This window comes from Solanum dulcamara, chromosome 5 (assembly GCF_947179165.1).
Source record: "Solanum dulcamara chromosome 5, daSolDulc1.2, whole genome shotgun sequence".
NCBI lineage: Eukaryota > Viridiplantae > Streptophyta > Magnoliopsida > Solanales > Solanaceae > Solanum > Solanum dulcamara.
In genome coordinates this window covers 33,073,649-33,095,384 of record NC_077241.1, presented here as the reverse complement: position 1 = coordinate 33,095,384, position 21,736 = coordinate 33,073,649, and the positions used below count along the sequence as shown (strand labels likewise).

At 36.2% G+C, this 21,736-nt stretch overlaps 2 protein-coding genes across 4 annotated transcripts in view; one reads left to right on the top strand and one right to left on the bottom strand.

The window, feature by feature from the left end:
* Positions 1-19,036, top strand: part of LOC129889125 (hydroxyproline O-galactosyltransferase HPGT3) — a 29,252-nt gene extending 10,216 nt beyond the window's left edge. Inside the window, exons 11-13 of one of the 3 annotated variants that reach the window (XR_008766804.1) lie at positions 3,473-3,522; positions 3,657-3,742; positions 18,255-18,342. Coding sequence is in view for 2 of the 3 variants with exons in the window: in XM_055964295.1 (XP_055820270.1) it covers positions 18,255-18,367; positions 18,724-18,746 (136 nt within the window). In the remaining variant the exon portion in view is untranslated. Of the gene's footprint in view, positions 1-3,472; positions 3,523-3,656; positions 3,743-18,254; positions 18,368-18,723 lie in introns of those variants that run through there. The other 2 variants (XM_055964295.1, XM_055964296.1) reach the window with 2 other exon arrangements.
* Positions 19,037-20,799: 1,763 nt separating this feature from the next.
* On the bottom strand, positions 20,800-21,435 carry LOC129890843 (probable steroid-binding protein 3). The gene has a single exon (XM_055966307.1). The coding sequence runs from the start codon at positions 21,319-21,321 to the stop codon at positions 21,019-21,021; it is 303 nt and encodes a 100-aa protein (XP_055822282.1). The 5' UTR covers positions 21,322-21,435; the 3' UTR covers positions 20,800-21,018.
* Between the last annotated feature and the right edge of the window lie 301 nt (positions 21,436-21,736).

The window sequence follows — 21,736 nt, the reverse complement described above, 5'->3', positions numbered from 1 at the left end:
GACGTACGTGAATTTCAAACATTTGGCTTTACGGAGTCATCTATCGAGGGTATAGGATGATCCGGTCTCATAATTAGAAGTTATGGATATTTGCACATTTCTTTCCAACATACATGAGTTTTTAACTCAATTTCACTGAATGGATTTATAGGAAATTCAAGCTCGGATTCCTATGAGCAGAATTTTTCCCGAGACTCAAATTACAACCTACTACACTTAGGATATGCCAAAAGAAGAAAAGGAAGAGCTTTACATACCTTATCCGCTTCTTACGCTCACTCCAACTCAACTCCCGTTTTCTCCAAAATCTACAAATGGTCACGATTACCAAATGTAAGTTATACGCCTTTAAGAGTTCAATTTTAATCCTCACTTGTCTACAGAAATTTGGACAGCACCTCCTCTATACATTCAACATCCCCGAGAATCTAACTCGGCCGAAATATCAACAACAACAACCACAACAATACCGACAACATCAACAATCACTACAAAATACATTGTAACATTAGTAGTCTTTCTTCTTCTTCTTCTTTCTTCTTTCTCTTCTTTCTTTTTGTTACATAAAGCAATAATTTCTACTCCAACTTCACACCTTGCCACTAATATCAATATTTCATATTCACTCACTAACTAATTTGAAACCATTTAGACATAACTCAAAAGAAATTTACATTATTCCATACAATATACCAAAAATTCCACCAAAACCATAATCCATCCAAAACTTCTACGAACACAAGGAAACTACAAAATCACATTACCTTCTTCCAAATTCGTTAAGGATGACAATAATTTCCATAATAGAATTCTACTTCCATAATTACATATAAACATACTAAAATCACATAATCCCCTATAACAACTTGTAACCAATTTTGAGGTCGTCTCGAATCATGAAACTATTAATTACACCATAACCGCCATAACGACACCACTAACAAGCTAAATAAAGTTCAATTCCTCTTCTCCCAACCATCACCCCACACGGCCACACATACCCACTTGCACACCCACATGGTCACACACACATACATCACAATTACATGATTTTCACTTAATTCTACTAGCTACAACACACCCACTTCTTCCATAACATGAGAAGATAGAATTCTTACCTTATTCTTCAAATTTCGACTTGCCACAATCCTAGTTTTTCTCGCTTACCCAATTATACCACGTTGAAGAGGAGCTTGAACTTAGCAAGAATTTGAGAAAGACGAGATTTTTGGATCAAAGTTGAAGAACTTGAAAATTTTTCCCCTTTTTTTCCCTCAAGTTCGGCCCTAATCTCACTCTCTCTTTAGTTTTGATGACTTTGATTTTTCTTGAAGCTTCTAGTGATCTAGATGATATATCTATATAGATAATATATGGGTAATGGGCCTTCCTTGCTTTGGGCCTCAACTTCTCCTATTATTATTATCCTTTTTTTTTGAGCCCAAAACTATAAGTCTTAGTAGTAATTCACAAAACTAGTTTTCCAAAATTCCCAATTTTGCCCTCGGCCTTCCTCCGTATTTCCACACCAATTTTTCCATGAACATCACACTGATACTAATTAAAATAAATAAAATAATTCACAACCTCATTCTTTGCAAGCCAAAAATATTTTTTCCTCTTTCCGAATGCGCAAAGGTGTGAGATGTAATAAGAGTGATGGTAAATATTATCCACACAAGAATACATCTTAATGATATTAAGACTGTTCTAGATCTTAATGATTAAGACCTATTCAGACCCATTAAATGCTTAAATCTTAATGAAAACCAATACACTTAATGGTGTAATGTCTGGATCATTCAGATTCAGACCCCATTAAGTGCAAACAAATGTGGCATTAACCCCTCTCCTACCTCTGCATTTTGGTAGTACTAGAATTCGAACCATAAGTAATGATCTTAAATAACAGTCTAGCATTGTTTGTACACAAATAAATTGGAACTAATATAATACATATATAAAGGAACACATATATTCTTCAATTCACAAAAACTCAAAGGGATGTTTGCTTTTACCCATAAATCAATGAGGATAGTCACTTTTGTAGGACAATTTGATAGAGATTTGCAAAGTACATGTGAGTAACCTGCATATCCATGCCTTCGCTATCTTGTATTTGTAGTCTTTATATTTAAATCGTCTTCTTGCTGTTTTAATTTGGGGATTTCTAGAAGGAGCATGCAAATTATTTTGGATGCATTGAATGGGCTATAAATATGATATATTAGTGTCTACCTAAGTTTTAGGTGAAGTTGTTTCGTAGTTTCCACACCAACTTGAGCATCATTTTATTAAAAGCAGCACCAAGAGGTGCTGCAGCAAAATACAAAAAAGCTATACTTGATTACGTTATATCCCTATAAAACTTAACTAGTCTAGCATACCCTGGAAATTGATAACAGAGTTTTGCATTTGTCCAGTAATACATATTCTCAAAGCATCTATATTTCACTAGTTGATGTTGCTCCTTTTTCCATTAAAACATCTCCTATTCCTCTCAATCCAGATTGTCCATGGTATGCATAATGGAATGGTCAACCAGATGTTGCAGCTAATTGCTTGCAGAAGTTTGGGTCCAGTGTGGGATATTGCACAAAAAAATATAGAGACCTTTTTGGGGTCTGTAATCTATGTAGAAAACCTTAAGGATACTTGTTAGAATAGGAATATGTATAGACAATCTTTCTTAGAATAGGAATAAAAATAGGAATAAGAATAATAAATAGTATCCTATTTATTAAAGGATTGTATTGTAGTGTCTATAAATAGTCTCTGTGTAATAATGTAGATACATAATTCAATAATATTCTTCTCCAATAGTTCTCTCATGGTATTAGAGTCTCCACCATCTTGGGATTTGGTAGAGAATCAAATAGCTTTCGCTGTCGGCAGGCGGCTATTACCCATATATGACGCCCGCCTGGCCAATGATTATGTTAGCAAAAGTTTGGTCATCGTGTATCTTTCCGGTGGCTATTTTTTCATATCTAATTTGCGTAGCACCCTGCATCTTTCCGGTGACTACTTTTTCATATTTAATTTGCGACTACTTTCTCATATTCGATTTATGTAGCACCGTGCATCATTTCGATGGTTACTTTCTCATATCTTATTTGTGTAGCATCGTGTCATCTTTTCGGTGACTACTTTCTCATATCCGATTTGTGTAGTACCATGTCATTTTTTCGGTGATTATTTTTTCATATCTGATTTGCGTAGCACCGTGCCATTTTTTGGTGACTACTTTCTTATTTGTGTAGGGTCATATCATCACTCTGACCCTACCTATATAATTTTATTTCTTAGATTCTTACCACTTTCAATCATCAAATCTAATAATCTGGCGTATGAGCATGTTCCGACCAATTTTACGGTGGCTTTCTTGTTTAAGATCACTCATTTCTTAATTTTGAGATGATCCATATATTTTATACTAGATTTCGAGCACTATGTTTTCTTTCTGTTTCAGATTTACTTTTGCCAAAAACAAGAAAAAAAAGTAGAAGGAGGTATACTCAGGTATTTGGGCTGGATTACATTGATATTTTCTCTCCTGTGGCTAAAATAGCAAATGTGCACCTTTTTGTATCTATGGTTGTCATTCTCCATTGGCCTTTTAATCAGTTGGACATTACAAATGTTTTTCTCCACAGTGATCTCGAGGAATAAGTCTATATGGAGCAACCACTTGGTTTTGTTGCTCAAGGGGAGTCTTCTCAGGCTCAGGAAGTTCAACATTGTAATTTTTTCTCTTTGTGTTTTATCGACATTATGCATTAAATTTAGTATTTCATGAGAGGACTAAGCATATTGAGATTGACTGGCTTTATGCATCAAATTCAGTGTATCATGAGAAGACTAAATACATTGAGATTGATTGTCAATTTTGTGAAGTCGAGTGATCAACTTGCAGATATCTCACCAAGCCCTTTATCGGTCCTCGTATTAATTACATTTTTAACAAGCTAGGTACATATGACTTGTATGCACTAGCTTGAGGGGGAGTTTTAGAATAAAAATAGGTATATACAATCATACTTAGAATAGAAATAAGAATAGGAATAGGAACAATAAATAACATCCTACTTAGTAAACGATTGTATTGTAGTGTCTATAAATAGGGTCTCTGTGTAATAATGTAGATACACAATTCAATAATGTTCTTCTCCAATATTTTTCACAATACTCATACTCTTTTTAGCTAAGTACCCCAAAACTATTTAAGAAATACACTACCAGGTCTTATACTAGTTTCCATCACAAGTAAGCATTTTAGCCACTATGTTAGGGTGGAAAAATCACTTTCATCATCTATATTTTTCAGAAATTTAAGAGCATTTATTCCATACACAATAGTAGTTTCGCGCCTACTTAGCTAACCAATGCGCACTCTCTCTCTCTCTCTTAAATAAGTTTTTTGGCAGCCAAAATAGCAAATAAGAATGGGACATTGCTAGTAGACAAAAAAGGAAAAAAAGCTCTCAGGCACACTTACCTATGCACACTTTCAGAAGTCACCCTAGGGTTTTGAACTCCTCTCTGGTGGTCTTCCACCATCAGTGACTCCACTTTTTCTTCTAAAACCTCTACAAATCTCTTTCCTTTCTTCCAGAGATGGATAATCGAACTTGTTTTCAGAATGGGGTCAAAGTCTTTTGATATCACAACCTCCTTCTTAGGCACAGAGGCTCGGTTCAATTGGTTTGAGAGATTGCTACTCTCAGTGAGGAGGGTGACAATTAGCAGGGGAGTTCTTTTATGGCTGTGCAAAAGTATGCAAGAAGCCTCTAATAATGAGGGAAAAATCCTTAAATCGTGGAGATGCAGAGACAGGACAACCTACATTTATTGCAATCAAAAGTGTTAGAATAGGAATAGGTATATACAATCCTACTTAGAGGAGGAATAAAAATAGGAATATTAATAGGAATAGAAATAATAAGTAGTATCTTACTTGGTAAATGATTGTATTGTAGTGTATAAATAGGGTCTCTGTGTAATAATGTAGATACACAATTCAATAATATTTTCCCCTTATATTTCTCACATGGTATCAGAGCCTACAATCTTGGTAGAGAATCAAAGAGCTTCCGCTGCGGCGGGCGGCTATTGTAGTCTAGCTAATGATTATGTTAACAAAAGTCAGGGTCACCATGTATCTTTTCGATGATTGTTTTCTCATATTTAATTTGCGTAGCACTGTGCATTTTTCCTATGACTACTTTCTCATATCTGATTTGTGTAGCACCGTGCATCATTCTAGTGACTACTTATTCACATCTGATTTGTGTAGCACCGTGCATCATTCTAGTGACTACTTATTCATATCTTATTTGTGTAGTACCGTGCCATCTTTCCGGTGACTACTTTCTCATATCTGATTGGTGTAGCATCATGCTATCTTTTTGGTGATTACTTTTTCATATTCGATTTCCGTAGCACCGTGCTATCTTTTCGGTAACTACTTTCTTATTTGGGTGGGGACTTGCCATCATTTCGACCCTTACCCATATAATTTCTATTTTCCAGTAGGGTCGTGCCCTCATTCTGACCTACCCATATCATTCTCTTTCTCAATAGGGTCATGCCATCATTCCGACCCTACCCATATAATTTTATTTCTCAGATTGTGACCACTTTCAGCCATCAAATCTAATAATCCAGCGCATGCACATGTTCCGACCAACAATGACTTTCTTATTTAAGATCTACTTATTTCTTGATTTCGAGACGTTCCATATATTTTATACCAGATTTCGAGCACTTTCCAGCGCCATTGCATTGTTTTTGAGAGATCTGAGTTCTTTCTGTTTCAGGTTTACTTTTGCCAAATAAAAAGAAGAAAAAGAGGTATACTCAGATATTGGGCTGGATTACAGTGATATTTTCTCTCTCGTGGCTAAAATAACATATGTCCGCCTTTTTTGATCCTCGTGTTAATTACATTTGTAACAAGCTAGGGATATATGACTTGTATGTGCTAGCTTGAGGGGGAGTGTTAGAATAAGAAATGTATATACAATCCTACTTAGAGTAGGAATAGAAATAGGAATATTAATAGGAATAGAAATAGTAAGTAGTATCCTACTTGGTAAAAAATTGTATTGTAGTGACTATTAATAGGGTCTCTATGTAATAATGTAGATACACAATCCAATAATATTTCCCCCCTATATTTCTCACACAAAAGTTCAATAAATTGGCTGCTACATCTCAATTATAGCTGTTAAGGGCCAGAACAGAACAATTATCATTCTTCTCGAGAACCAATTTAATGAGTTGTGGGGGAGACTGGTTCACAAAATTGAAGATTTTATTAATAAATGTCAAATACACAGGGAATATTTATTACAAAGGTGATACAAGGTGGAACAAAATAAGGGGTTTGGGAGGGGGGGGGCAACGCTTAAATGGGAGCAGCGGATGCTTGAAGCAAGAAAAGAACCCATGAACAAGGTATAATCCGTCAGTCAGGAGGATAATGCTCAGCTAAGAAGACGTCTGGTTGGGAGATTCATTGGTGGAGAAGAGGCTCCAACACGCAACGACATTGGAAGATGGGCGATTCCGACGTGGAAAGGAGAGTACCAAACATCCAGGTGTATGACATAGATGGTTCAACTTCCTTTTTGAGTTTCAGTCAAGAAGAGCGGCAGAGCACATTCTGATGGGAGAATGGAAGTGACAAGACCAAATCCTCAAACTGGACTCATGGCATTCAACAAAGGGAGCTTTTCCTGATACAAAAAATTTGATTGGTATTGGATCAGGGTCTTGGGGCTTCCTTTGCAACTGTGGAACTTGGAAACGATGAGAAAGATAGGAGACAAATGTGGATGGTGGCTGGACAATGGAGAAGAAATGGAGCACAAAAACCACTTACGATGGGCCAGAATCAGAGTAATAGGGCCTAGAGAAAAAAGTCCCGCCTTCCATAGAAGTTGAGGGCGAAAACCTAGTTTTTTTAATGCCGATATGTTGTGAAGACCTGACAACCTACCAGAAAAAGATACTGAAGAAGATGACTGTTGGAGCCAACAGCCAAGGAGAGAGGTCAAGCCCTAGTACAACTAGATCTACAGAGGCTATTCACCAAAATGGAAGAGATGATGTGTGTGTGTATGTATATATATATATATATATATCGGATATAGATGTATACAGAAAGGGGTGTCCTTTCCTGAGAAGGCATGTGTCCACAGTTGGGACCCTTTCAAGAGAGAGATTGAAGCGGGTTGGGGGTCCCAGTAGCGGACAACGGGAAGGAGTAAGAAAAGAAAGAGAAAAGACCTTGACAGTTTATTGAAGTGATGGACTAGATGGTGGAAAGCCCATTCCTTTTAAATAAAATAAACTGAAGGATAAAATCTACGTTGCTCGGACTTTTAAAAATGTTGACGGGTGCGTGTCGGATACTCCAAAAGTAGTGCATTTTGGAGAATCTGACACGGATGCGACAACAATTTTGGAGAATCCAAGCAACATAGGATAAAATAGATTCAAAAGAATTGGGCCTAGAACAAAAACAAAAACTCTTCACAGAGCCTTTCATTGAGCTCATTAATCTGTCAAACTTAGAGGCATGCAATTGTTCGAACTTCGTTGGATTCGAAGGTGAGGGAGAACTTGGTGCGATAGGAGAAACAAGAAAGGAAAAAGGAGAGAAAGAGCAGGATAATCAGTTACAACTACCTGCAATAATTCAGGAGTAAGGGGGATCAATAAGGGAGAACAATCCAATTCAAATTAATGGAGAAGGAGAGATGGATTTTTCAAATTCTCTCTTGGTTATGTACACAGAATCAGAACCTTTACAGTTGACAATAGCGCACAGGAGGAGGACTTAGCTGCAAATGCCACGGAATGGGTCCAAGCAAACATGATATAATTGGGTCAACAATTTGGTGTCGATTTCAAAGGATGCAAAAGAAAGCCTACATCATGCTAATCAAGCTAGATCAAAGGAGGGAAAAGGAGACTGGAAAAGGGGGGAAGATGAAGACAGTAAACTGTAACAATGTTGTCCCAAAAAGAGGTGAGAAACTTGTTCTTTGATATGAATTTCAAAGACGGAGAACCAAGATCTAGTGGGAGGGTTTTAGCTCTAACCAATAAATGAGAGTGAAAATAATCTCATGGAATGTGATTGTGCTCACCGAGGATATGACCTTAGATAGGAGGCTGTGGAGGACTCAGATTAAGATAGTGGGCTAGGTGGCTTATCTTTTCACCATAGTAGTCGTAATTTTTTTCATTTGTTTATTAACATTTGATTTCTGCATTTGATTACTGCTTACATTTGTTGGTCCGGTATACTTTGGGTATCCTATTTATCTATAGTAGTTAATGCTCCTTTTTTTCCGGCCTGTCCTACCCTAACTTTCTCGCTCTCATTATTCATATTTTTATATTGTTTTCGATATGCTTGGTTCTATCTGACCTATGTCTTGTTTACTTATTTTTCCTCTCTTGTTCTTCTCTCTTAAGCCGAGGGTCTTTCGGAAACAGCCGCCCTACCTTTCAAGGTGGGGGTTAGGTCTGCGTACACTCTACCTTCCCCAGACCCCACATTGTAGGATTATACTGGGCTTGTTGTTGTTGTAATGTGATTGTGCTGAATGGGAGTGATAAAAGGGATATTGTAAGGAAATTATTACATCAGTGGTGGGCATATATTTAGGTATTAGTTGAGTAAAGCTGGAGGGTACTGTTGATGGATTAATACTGAACATATGGGACAATAAATGGATGGGAGAAGTTCATAAGGAAGCAATGGAGAGCAGTGGTGGAATTGCAATGTTGTGGGATAAAAGGGTGTGGAAGGGAATTGGTGGAGATTGGCAGGCAAAGCCTAACTAGAAAATTCACAGTGGTAAGTGAAGACTTCAGTTGGCACATAACTGCAGCATGTGTTGATTGTAGTAGAGAGGTCAGTCAGAAGGTTTATAGGGATAGTTTGCGGAGACTTTATTGTTACTAGATATCCATCAGAGAGAACAAGTCAACAAACTGCCTCAAGACTTAGTGGTGCTATGACAGCTTTCTCCTCTTGTATTGAGGATCTGAAGCTGATTGATCCTTCTTTATTTGGAGGATCTTATACTTGGAGAAGAGAGGACAGTCAGGAGTGCTTCAAGAATTGATAGATTTCTTCATTGTGCACAATTGGGGGAATGCTTCATTCACATTAAACAAAATCTGCTACCAAAAATAGCATCTGATCATAATCCTATAATCCTAACATGTGGTTGTTGGGAATGAAAAAAAATCTATTTTCAATCTCGGTGGTGGAACTCTTTAAAAGTTGAGTGGAGAGCAGGATATATATTAGCTGAGAAAATGAAATTGTTAAAGGTAAAGATGAAAGAATGGAGCAAAGAAACCAAAGGTAATGAGAAGCAAAGAAAAGAAGACATTTTAAGCCAGATAGAAAAATGAGAGATAATACAGGAACACAAGATGCTTAGTGCTTACTGATGATGAAATTTTAACAGAAGGCAAATTTGGTCATGGATTTTGAAGAGATAGACAAGAATCAGGAGATAACATGTAAACAAAGGTCCAGGGTACAATGGTTGAAACATTGAGACAATAATACAAAGTTCTTCCACAGAATTGCCACTCTCATAAGAGGTTCAATACTATGGAACAGCTTGAGATTGTAGGTAACATTGTGAAAGATCCATCTTTGATCACGGAGGTTGTCTAAAACTTCTACATAGACTTATACAAAGAATCTGAACGTTGGAGACCTGATTTGAGCATTCAAAATCTTACTATGATAACTAGAGAAGACCAATTATATGATTGCAAGGACCTTTTGAGGAAGAATAAATCCTTGTAAGTATTAGGATGTGCGCTAAGGAGAAGGCACATGAACCGGATGGCTTCCCAATGATTTTCTTCCTGACTTTTTGGGAGGTTTTGAAGGAAGACATAACATACACTTTTATCACATTTCCACTCCAATCAGAATTTTGAGAAGAGCTTCAATTCAATATTCATAGTTCGAATTCCTAAAAAGTTTGGAGCTTCAGAGTTAAATGATTATAGGCCAATCAGTCTCATAGGAAGGGTTTACAAAATTATAGCTAAATTACAGGAAGAAAAACTAAAGAAGGTGGTGATCAAATTGGTCAATGAAAATCAGATGGTTTTCATAAAAAGGTGAAAAATCATGGATGCTGCATTGATAGCCAGTGAGTGCATAGATTCAATTATGAAAGGTGGAGATACAGGTTTATTATGCAACTTAGACATCCAGAAAGCCTATGATCATGTAAATTGGGCATTTCTATGGAATGTTTTGACACAAATGGGCTTTGGCAGTAAGTGGATGAAATGGATAGAAGTGTGCATTAAAACAGTTAGGTTCTCAGTACTGGTAAATGGTGAACCTGTTGGCTTCTTTGCATCAGAAAAGGGATTGAGAGAAGGTGATCCACTATCACCTTTCTCTTTATTCTAACAACGGAAGGTTTTGACAGCATGGTGAGAATAGCTTACAGAGAATAGGTGGATCCAGGGTTTCCATGTAGGAGACAGAATAGGGAGTAGAAAGGACGTTTGTCCTTTGCTATATGCAGATGATACTATCATTCTATGTGAGCCAGAAGGTGAACAACTGAACTACATCAGGTTGATTCTGATCTTATTTGAAGCAATATCAGGTTTAAAGGTTAAGTGGGAAAAAAGCAGTCTGATCCCAGTCAAGGAGGTGCCTCAGATTCAAGGATTGACAAGCATTCTGGGGTGTAAAGTAGAGAAATTGCCAACAACCTACCTGGGAGTGCCACTAGGGAGCAAACATAAAGCTTTGGAGATATGCGATGGAATTTTGGAAAAAGTAGAAAAGAAGTTGTCAAGATGGAAGGCTCCATATCCATCCTTGGGTCTTAGAGTGATCTTGATAAACTCTGTTTTAGATTCACTACCTACTTATGTTATGTCACTATTTTCAATTCCTCCAAAAGTTGTTAGAAAACCGGACAAACTTCGAAGAAACTTCCTCCGGAAAGGAGGCAAAGAGGGAGAGGGCAAGGGCTACTTTCTAGTGAAATGGAATATTGTGATGCTGAGTACGGGTGTTCATGGTCCGATTTGACTCGGTTTTTGGCTAAAACTAAACCAAACCAATTAAGGCGTGTTTTTTAATATTCAAACCAAACCAAACCAAACCATTATAGTATCAATTCTATCGGTTTCAGTTTTATCGATTTTGTCGGTTTGGTTCATTTTTTACGGGTTGAAATAATATATTTTATAATGCAAAAAAATTGACAAACTTATTTACTACCTTCATACTGTAAATCAATAGAATTTCAAAACAACTGCCATTAATCTTCAAAGATACCTGAACTCGTTCAGAGATAGTGAGGACAGAAGAAAAGTATATAAGCTAAATAAGTTACCATTTAAAGTCCAAGCTAGAGCTATAAGAGAGAAGCAAATATGGTTCCAATAATAACAAACTTGAATATATCCTGATTGGAACTATGTCTGATGTTCTTGTAAAGTATATAAGCTAAAATGATAAGCTCTAAAAAGGGCAAAATATCAGCAACATAAATTCATAAGTTGGTGGATTGTTCAAATCCTACGGTCCACGAAGGAAATGACTTCAAAAATAAAGAATTGACAGCTTTTTTTGACTGTCCAAGTTCGATACCGAATCAGAGAAGAGGAACCACCAGAACAAAAAGAAGTCCTTCAACAAGCATCATTTTTTTCACTATTGCATGAAGTAATTGAAGCATTCCAGCCGTGGCCAATAGAACACTTGCTACTTTACCTTTCTCCAAAATGAAACTATTTGAAAGAAAACTGAAAGCACGGATCAGCACAGCATCATATGCAAAAATAGCCTCGAAAGAAATTACAAAATTTTCACCACGAGGAAGATAACAACTACTGCATAGTAGTACAACCTCCACAAGAATAAAATTAAGAAGGCTAGCCCATAAAAGGTTAATTATATACATTACTTTTTCATTAATCAAGTTGAGAAAAATAACAAGGTCTTTAAACAGTCCTCCGAATGATCAACATTCAACACAAAAGAACCATATACCCAACTGTCACCAGAGAAAGATCACTTAATTGCTTGCATAAAAGTGTGATTAAATACAAAAAACAAGTCAATAGCATAATCCAAAAGTACATCAAGTGAAGCAGCAGCAAAAACCTAAAAATTAACTACCAAATAGAAAAACAATTGCACTACGAATTTCAATTGCAACATCCAAACTAATCAATGCTCAAGGTTGTGCCAGCATATTCTGAAAAAAGAAAGAAGAAAGTTCAACAAAGTAGGCGTTAAAACTTTTTAAAACATAAAAGACATTCATAAAGAGTTAAATGTGCAAATTTACCTTTTTCAACTATCTCAAGTTTCTGAATTTCTTTTAAAAGATCTTCAAGCTTGCATTCTTTGGAAGTTGATCTTAACCATTGTTGAGTGCAAATAAGAGCTTCTACTTTCTTTGGAGATAAAGAACTTCGATAAGAGTCAAGAATCCGACCACCGGTGCTAAAAGCTGATTCAGAAGCAACAGTAGAAAGGAATAGAAAGAACATCTCTTGCCATCCTAGAAATAATTGGATATCTAGCCGAAGAACTTTCCACCAAGCCAAAATATCTAACTCTTTGGTCTTTTCCAAATCATCTACCAAGTACTTCTCAAGTTCTGATTTATTTTTAGTATTGTCTTCATCTGCCAAATATTTCTCCCATTGTGATTGCCATATCTCGTCACTATGCATGGTATCAATTCATCATTCAAGCTTGTTTGACCACCAATTTTATCGGTATGAATCCCACAAAAAGAACTCATGTAGTAATCATACAAGCGACTCAAAGTATCCATCACCTTTTTCGATTTTCCGGCTCCCACCAAACAACCATAAGAGTTTTTAAACAGATGTTCCACATATTTCAATTTGTATCGAGGATCCAAAACAACAACAATGAATAATAACTTGTTCATACTTACAAAAGTACCCCAGTATTTGTTAAATTTAAGCTCTATCTTTTTAGCCATGCCACTCAAAATAGAATCTTCACTACGAACATATTTGTAAATTATCTTTTGAAGATTAAAGATCTCATAGAAGAAAGAATTAGAAGTAACATATGAAGTTCCTGAGAATTTCAAAGTTATCTGGTAGAAAATCTCAAGGAACTTAATGAAAACTTAAACATTCTTCCAATCATCTATCGATAGATGCCCTCCCACATTATTTGTTTTTAAACAATACATGAGGTACTTGTGATCATCATCATACATTCTTGAAAATGCCCTTTCAAATTTTGCAGCTGTATCTAGTATCATATATGTAGAGTTCCACCTAGTCTCAATAGCTAAAGTCAAAAGACCATGAGTGTCAATCTTAACCTTCTCGACAAATGACTTAAAGGAATCAAACCTTCCAGTTGAGGACTTAACATATTTGATAGCATTTCTTACCCGGGAAATAGACTCATTTTGTTTACCAAGTCCTTCTTTCACGATCAAATTTAGAATATGAGCATTACATCTAACATGTAAGAACTCATTTCCTAAGATGCCTCCTTTTCAATCTTCAATTCTTCTCTTCAAGTGTTTAATGGCAGAATCTTAGCAGTTGCATTATCTAAGGTCACCGTGAATATGTTATCAATTTTCCAATCAAATAAGCACACCTCAATCCCCTTAGCAATTGTTTCACCCTTATGATCTGATGTTTGGAAAAAGTTGAGAATTTTCTTTTTCAGATTCCACTCATCATCGATCTAATGGACAGTGACAACCATATAAGTTAGATTTTGAAGTGATGTCCATGTATCACTAGTAACACATACACGTTGATTATGAATAAGCTTTTTAAGCTTTTTTTTCTCTTCTTGATATATTTTCACACATTGTCTAGCAACAGTCAAGCGAGAATGTAATTGAAAATTAGGCAAAACAACTGCCATTAATCTCCCAAAACCTTCCCCTTCAACAACTTTAAAAGGTTGTTCGTCAATAATGACAAACTCAGCAATGGCTCTCCTAATCTCATTAACGTTAATCACAACCTTTTCTACTGTACACGTATTATATGCTTGTTCCCCTTTTTTAACTACCTTGATTCTTGATTGATTTCTGTCAATAATTCTAAGAGGGTAATTAGGACAAACCTCATTTAAATGTCTCCATAGCGTTGAAGTCCCATTCGTACTTTCAGAAGCAAAGTTGCTTAGTACAGTAGTTACATTTCACCCTTTTCTTACCCCATTTATCAAGATATTCAGTATAGTGTTTCCAAACGCCGGATGTTCTCCTGTCACTACTCACAAGGCTACGATCAGGGTTACAAAGAGTTGTTTGTTTCCGCTTTTTAGCATGATTGAGAGTAATATCACGAGTTTTATCACCGTCAAGCTCAGGTTCCAGCAAAGTAGTTGGAGATACTTTGTTGGTTACCTCCATTGGCTCCACCTCTTTTTGAGTAGTTGTAGTTTCCATCTGAAAAAAAGTATCCGCAAATCTAAATAAATAGAGAAATCCAAAATCATTAGATAAAAACTAAATCAACAGAAAAAACCTAAATCAGTGGAGAAAATCTAAAATAACAGAGAAATAAAATAAAAAACACATACAAGATGAAAGACTAGAGAAGCAATTCATTCAAGTAAAACTTCTAAGACAAAATTAATTACACAAACAAAGAGTAGGAAACATACAAAAAGTAACCAAAAAAGTAAAAGGAAGAAAAAGTTATAGAGTTACAGGGATTAAAGCTTCTTGCACTCAATTGTTATCGTGAGAGACTGAGAGTAGAATAGAGGTCTACAGGGTTTGGGAGGAAATAAGAGGAAACTGAAAATTTAACGAGGGAAAAAATTATTTATGCTAACTATTCAGTAAGGTTTTATTTATTTTACTTTAAACGTAAATGGGCTTGGGGAACATGGGCTAGACTTTTTTCTTGGAATGGTCCTAAATTATGAAGAAGTTAAAAAATAGATAAAGTTTAATAAACATATATAATATTTTAAATATGTACATATTTATCGGTTCGGTTCGGTTTAGTTTGGTTTTCTTTATGGGTAACACCAAATCAAACCAAATGTTATCGGTTTTTAAAAATATAAAACCAAACCAAACCAAACCGAGCCGGTTTTCGGTTTATTAAATTGGTTTGACTTGGTTTATCGGTTCGGATCGGTTTTTCGGTCTCGTTCGAACACTCCTGAATTGCTGAGCATGGAAAGAGGGGGACTGGATATTAGAAATTTGGGAATCCAAAAGCACAGCCATTTAATGAAGTGGTTGCGGAGGTATACTATTTAGGAAAGAACACTATGGAAGGAGGTGATAGTGGCAAAGTATGGGAAATTAATCCCATGGTGTACAGAGGTAGTTTCAAAACCCTATGGATGGGGAGTATGGAAGAAAATGTGTTCCTGGAACTCTATGGAAGAAAATGTGTTTCTCAAAGTTGGAAATGGCAACGAGATTAAGTTCTGGAGAGAGGATGGATTGATCAAATTCCTCTAAGTGAGTCATTCCCAGATCTTTATTCAATCTGCAACAATCCTGAATCCAGAGTATGTGAATGCTGGACAACTCAAGGCTGAGACCTGTCTTTCAGGAGGCTATTGAATGATTGGGAAGTTGATAGAGTGGCTTCTCTATTGGAAAGATTGAGGGACCAACCTATTCACAAATGCACCAGATAGAGTTATATGGAAGCACAACAAGGATGGTAACTTCACTGTAAACAATGCTTACAATAAAGGAATACAAGTTGGGGTTGGAGGCTACCATCATCACTGGAAGAGTATTTGGAGAGGACTGATCCCCACCAAAGTGAAATGCTTCACATGGTTAGTCATCAAAAGAGCCTGCTTAACTCAAGAAGTCCTACAGAAGAAAGGAATCCAACTAGTCCCTAGATGTTTCCTATGCATTTTGACAGAGGATACAATCAAACATCTATTCCTACACTGCAAATTCACTACACAGATCTGGGAGCTTTTTCTCAACATCACAAGCTCCAGCTGCACTATGCCAGAACACACTTCTGACCGTTTTAGTTGATGGATCAGAAGGGGGGGGGGGGGGGGGGTAGCAATACTCAAAAGAAGTGGTGGAAGCTAATACATCATGCATATGGTGGTCAGTATGGAAAGAAAGAAATGGAAGATGTTTTGAAGATAGAACTAATTCCAGTCACAAAGTAAAATGGAATTGTTTAGTATTTTTACTTTTTTGGTGTAAACAACTTTGTATAGAAGATGTAGATCAAATTATAGAATTAATAGGGAGCTCATAATTTTGGTTAGGGTTGGAAATTTTTGAACGTGACCAGCATGTTCTTGATGCTGAAGAGTACAACTTAACCAATGTGGAAAAAAAATGGAACATTCTATCGGAATCTAAGCTTAGGTTTACCTAAAACATCTTTAGAAGGGCCTACTTAAGTTTACCTACAACACCCTTAGAGGGAAGGGCTTAATGTAGCTTTTCAGTCTATTTAAGAAAACATGGTTAAACTACAACGAGGTACAAAAAAATTGGAATTAGTCCACCAGCACAAGAAAAGTGAAAAATGCCCTTAAAATTATCATTATTGCATTACTGTAGATATTTATCAAAACAAAAATTAGCATTACTATAGGTTGATAACAGAAAACACTGAAGAAGATTTTAAGAACTCAAATGGGCGTTGGGCCATGAAAACCAAAAATATTTCACATTACTTGGAACTTATGAAGTTGGGGTTGGAGTTGTGTTTGGCCAGGCATTTTGCAAAGAATATTTAGAATTTGAATGTACTTTTTATAAAAATGTTGTTTATACCCCCTGATTTCTAAAAATGAGCAAACTCATCTAACTTGACTAATTTACCTGAAACATCCCATCAAATTTGTTCTAAAAGAGTAATAGTCACATAATGTCATGGATTAAATCCCATACAAAATTATTTCATTGTATTTGAAATTTTTGAAGTTTGAGTTGTGTTTGGATATAATTTTATGCAGATAATATTTGGTTGTTTGAATGTACTTGTCCTAACAACAACATACCCAATGAAATCCCACAAGTGGAGTCCGGGGAGGGTAGGGTGTACGCAGATCTTACCACTACCTCATGGAGATAGAGAGGCTAGTTCCGGAAGACCCTCGGCTCAAAAGTATTAGCCCTAAATAAGAGAGAAATATAGTGAAAGTTCATGGCCAAATGCTGGATTTCAAATAAAAGTGAAAAAACGGAAAAAAGTGAAATTCTCATGACCAAATGGGTCAAGAGACTTTGAATATTTGATAAGTGCCAAGTAATAGTGGAAGGGCTTGGCCGAGACTTCTAAATTACCTAAGCATTTGATATCATTCTCCTATATATGGAAATTCTTGGTTGAGTTGTTCCAGTGTTCTCAAAGGCGAGCGCCTTTGGCGAATGGCGAGGCGAGGCGCAACCCTCTCGCCTATTACTGGCAAGGCGAGGCGACATTGAAAAGGCGAGTCAAGGCAAGGAAATGGCGACATGTGAGTGGCGAGGCGAGGGCTAAAGGCGCCACCTTTTTTTTTTGTTTTTGAAAGGCCTCTGATTTAATAATTAAAAAGCAATATTAGGGTTTGTTTGGAGTTTTGGCAAACCTACGACTCTTGACTCCCTTTTTTCTCTCCAGTAGCGAGCTTCGAGACCCTCTTCTCCTTTGCGACTCTCTTTCTCCTATTCGCAGTTAGCACTCAGCAGGTACTTCTTCTCTCTTCTTCTTTCTTCTTCAGTTCTTCAATTCGAGACCTCAATAGGTACGTTTTCAGCTCTCTTTTTTTACTTCTTCTTTTCTTCTTCTTCTTTCGTATGCAGTCAGCACAGCAGTGTGCAGTGTGCTTTGTTTTTTTATTTCCGGAGCTACTGACTACAATCTGCCTATATTTACAAAAAAAAAATTCTAATTTAGTTTATACATATTAATATATTATTTATTTACTATTAGTTTTTGAATTGAAATATTTGCTAATATATGTTATTGCTATTGGGATTTTGGATATTTATATATGCAATTAAATATTTTAAGTTTTTGGTATTAATTGGCGCCTCAATTCAAAAAGGCAAGTGCCTCACCGCGTGGCGAGGCAGACCCTTATCGCATTTTGTCACCTTTCGCCGTCCATAACACTGGTTGTTCTTCTTATTTGATGTTTTGAGTTGATGAAAACTTACTGGTTCTAGTGTCTTGTATTTGTTTAGAAGTGTTCAATTTTTTCTGTTCTGCAGTGCATCATTGAAGTGTTATGCACATGAGGATATATCAATTGGATCATGGATGATGGGTCTTCAGACAACTTACACAGATGACAGCCACCTATGTTGTAGCACCTCCGGCCAAGGTAAGCAGTTAGTCTTATTTATGCTGATATGAATCAGGTTTTAGTCTTTTGGCTTGTGATCCTTAGATATTATTCTTGACAATGTTTTTGTTGACTGAGTGTGCATGAAACCCTAGATATAATTGAGGGAAATAGAGAAACAATCACAAAAGCAGAAGGTAAGGAGCCTCAACAATGACTAGTTCTATGTATAGGGATAGTAAAAGGATCCTGTGAGAAAAAAGGATTGAGACCAAAATTATTTCTCTCCATCTCTTTTGTACAATTTCTGCTTTTTCTAGATTGAGTTATATATGTCATGTAATGTTTGCCATTCTATTCAATGTGTTAAAATCTCAGAACTCTCTGTTTTCCAGACAAGGTGTGCTCATTGGCTTGAACAGGAATGATGCCATTCCATCCCATCTTGCTGTGACAACTTTCCATTAGTTTCTTGGAGCATATGTGAACATCCTGTTTCTGCCTCAGGTAGCATTGCCATTCTTGCTGACGTAAATCAGCTATTATATACTTGGAGTGGGCAAAAAAATCTTTTATAGGATATGTACACTACTATTGGACTAGAGAATGTAAATCTTGGAGAACTTTAGTTTCTTAAAGATGGAAATATTTGTGATATCTTTTGACAAACTGATTAAATTAGTGGAACTTTTTTCCTTGCCGTGATCATATTCTTATATACTAATGATCAGAGAAGAGGGACAGGTCACCCTCAGTACTAACATAGATTGGTTGGTATGTGACTTTGTAATGCTACACGTGATTTCTTTTTGATTCACTTGTACAATTTATAGATCTACCTGTTAAGCCCTTTCGTATCAATAAAAGAACAACAAAGAGGAAGGAGGAGAAAGAAACCGCTATAATCTGAAGTTGAATGTAAGATACATCACACCTCTCAACTCAAGATATGTTGAGACATTGAATTTGACTAAGCTTATTTTGCAATCGATTGCTCTGTCAGCAAAGTTTAAAAGCTTACTTCCCGTGACCGATACGTTGGTGGTTAGAGCCATTGATGGAGGAGAGGAGGCAATGGAAGTCGAGTGACACCTTTCACAGAAGTTTCGGTCTTTTTAGGATAACGGAAAGTAAAATGTAGCTGACGTAATTTCATAAAATTTGCAGTTTTTAACTTGTGCGAAAATAAAGCAGTAATAATGGATTCTAAGAAGAGGAATATATTATTTTGTTTTATTTGTGTATCTAACTTTCTTTCCATTTGTACAGCAAGGAAAAATAAAAAGAAATAGGTTGAGAATAGCGGGCAAAAGAATAATACTTTAGGTATGAAGGAAATGTACACCATTGCCTGCGACTTTTTATTATGAAATTGGGAATCTAAAGTTTGACTAAATGAGCGCCGCTTTTCTCTCCAATAGATTTGTGAAAAATGCATTGTTTGTTTTTGTTAATCATATTTGTCCGTTTCTGATCATAGTAAAATAATAAACTCCTGAGTCTTGTCATCTGTCCAATGGAGCATTTAGGGATATATAGAGGAAGAATGGTGTAATACTGCTTTTAAAACGATTAGGAGGGTAAATGGCCTGAATCATCCCTCATAGAAATGGCTTGCATTATTTTGTATATTGATGGTGAGTGGAACTCTTCTTTTCTATAACATTTCTCTTATTTATATTTATACTTATATTTTATAGAGAGCTCACATGTACTTTTTGATTATGAAATTATTCATAAAGCGATTGGTGATTTGACATTCAAAATTTTGAGTTAATTATTTCTTGTTTAATGATGCCCGCAAGTGGCCGAGTTGGTTGAGATAATGATATCCCACATGGAGATCATACATTTAAAATTCTTACCATGCTTTCTCGGTCTAGCTCGTAACAGATGACTTGCTTAATTTTACCTCTTTAATGTAATTTGTGGGCTATTACATTGAAGCATGAATTATTTTCTACACACATGAACCCGAAGGATAGTGACTATGAATTCCCTTGTTAACCAAAAACAAAAGAACATATCTATTTTGACATTACTATTAGATCAACTCCCTCCTATATAACCTGATTTGATCCATCTTGCATCTTTTTTGCTGATCACAAAATTGCTGGACAAGCAACGTAATTTGTAAGATCCATCAAACTTGATGCAGTGCATTTGATTCATGACAAGGAATTCACAATTAATTAGATACCCAAAAGTGAGAGAGTTTAGAATCACCAAAGAAAGGATTCCCGCAGCGTTTTAAAGTCAACAATGTTGAACAAATGTGAAATAGAAAGCAACGTCTCCCCATAAATTTCAATTTCTACTTTCGTAAGTCTAACCCTTTCGAAAACTCAAATTTAAATTACATAGCCTGGGTTATTCATATATAACGACATAGAGATTAGCAATTAACCAACAAATAAAAATAATTAAGCAATCACATCCAAAAATGGTGTTTGTACTTCAAATACACAGAGTTTTCAAATCCCAAACATCAATCGATTACCAAATATACTTTGCTTCATTTGGTGTTAACTTGTCTGACACAAAACACAAGAGCAATCTCAAGAGTAAAATTATTCGAAGTTAATTTCATCTTTACACAAATAGATCCACAGGAGATGCGCAATACATTCACCAGGAAACCCTCCCTATATTTATTTATTTATTCATAATTGCACAAGATCCAAAAGTGATTAAGAAATCACAGTTCCAACAATTGAGTACTTAGCTTCGAATTTCTTCTCCCAATCATTGAGAACACCCATTTCTTTGTCGGAGAGACCATCAAGAGATGGGGAAACATCTTCTTCGTTCTTGCTCATCTTTGCAAGTGCTCTGCTTGCATCTTTTCCGGCGAACATACAGTAGGCGCCACCGGGACCATAGAACGAATTACCGGCGCTCACATCGAAGATGCGCCCTTTGATCGCCACGTAAATTGGCTTTGATGGATCTGTCCCGTCATATGCCTTCAGCTCATCTGCTGTTAGCTCCATGCTTCTAATGATCCCTTTACTTGTGGTGGGTGCGCAGTAAGTGATGTGATACTTATCGTTTTCTGCTTACAAATAAAGCAAAGTGTCCATTCTTTTTGGCAACAAAAGTGGAAAAAGAATAGGAATTTTATTTTAATTCTATTTATATAATTTACCATAACTGATGATAATTGTATGTGGAATGAGAACATTTGGGTCAAGGGATCAGAAAGCACCAAATTAGAAGGCGAGAGTGGTTTTGGTGGAAAATAAAATGCGAAATGCGAGATTGAGATAGTTCGAATATGTGAAGATGAAATGTTCGGATGCTTCAGTACAGAGGTGTGAGACGCTCACTATGAATGATTTTAAGAGAGGTAGAGGTAGAGGTAGACAGAAGAATTATTGGGGACATATAGGACATGAACAGTTTCAA

What these genes read in the sequence shown, in the direction of transcription:
- LOC129890843 (XM_055966307.1), bottom strand. Translation starts at nt 21,321, where the DNA reads ATGGAGCTAACAGCAGATGAGCTGAAGGCATATGACGGGACAGATCCA.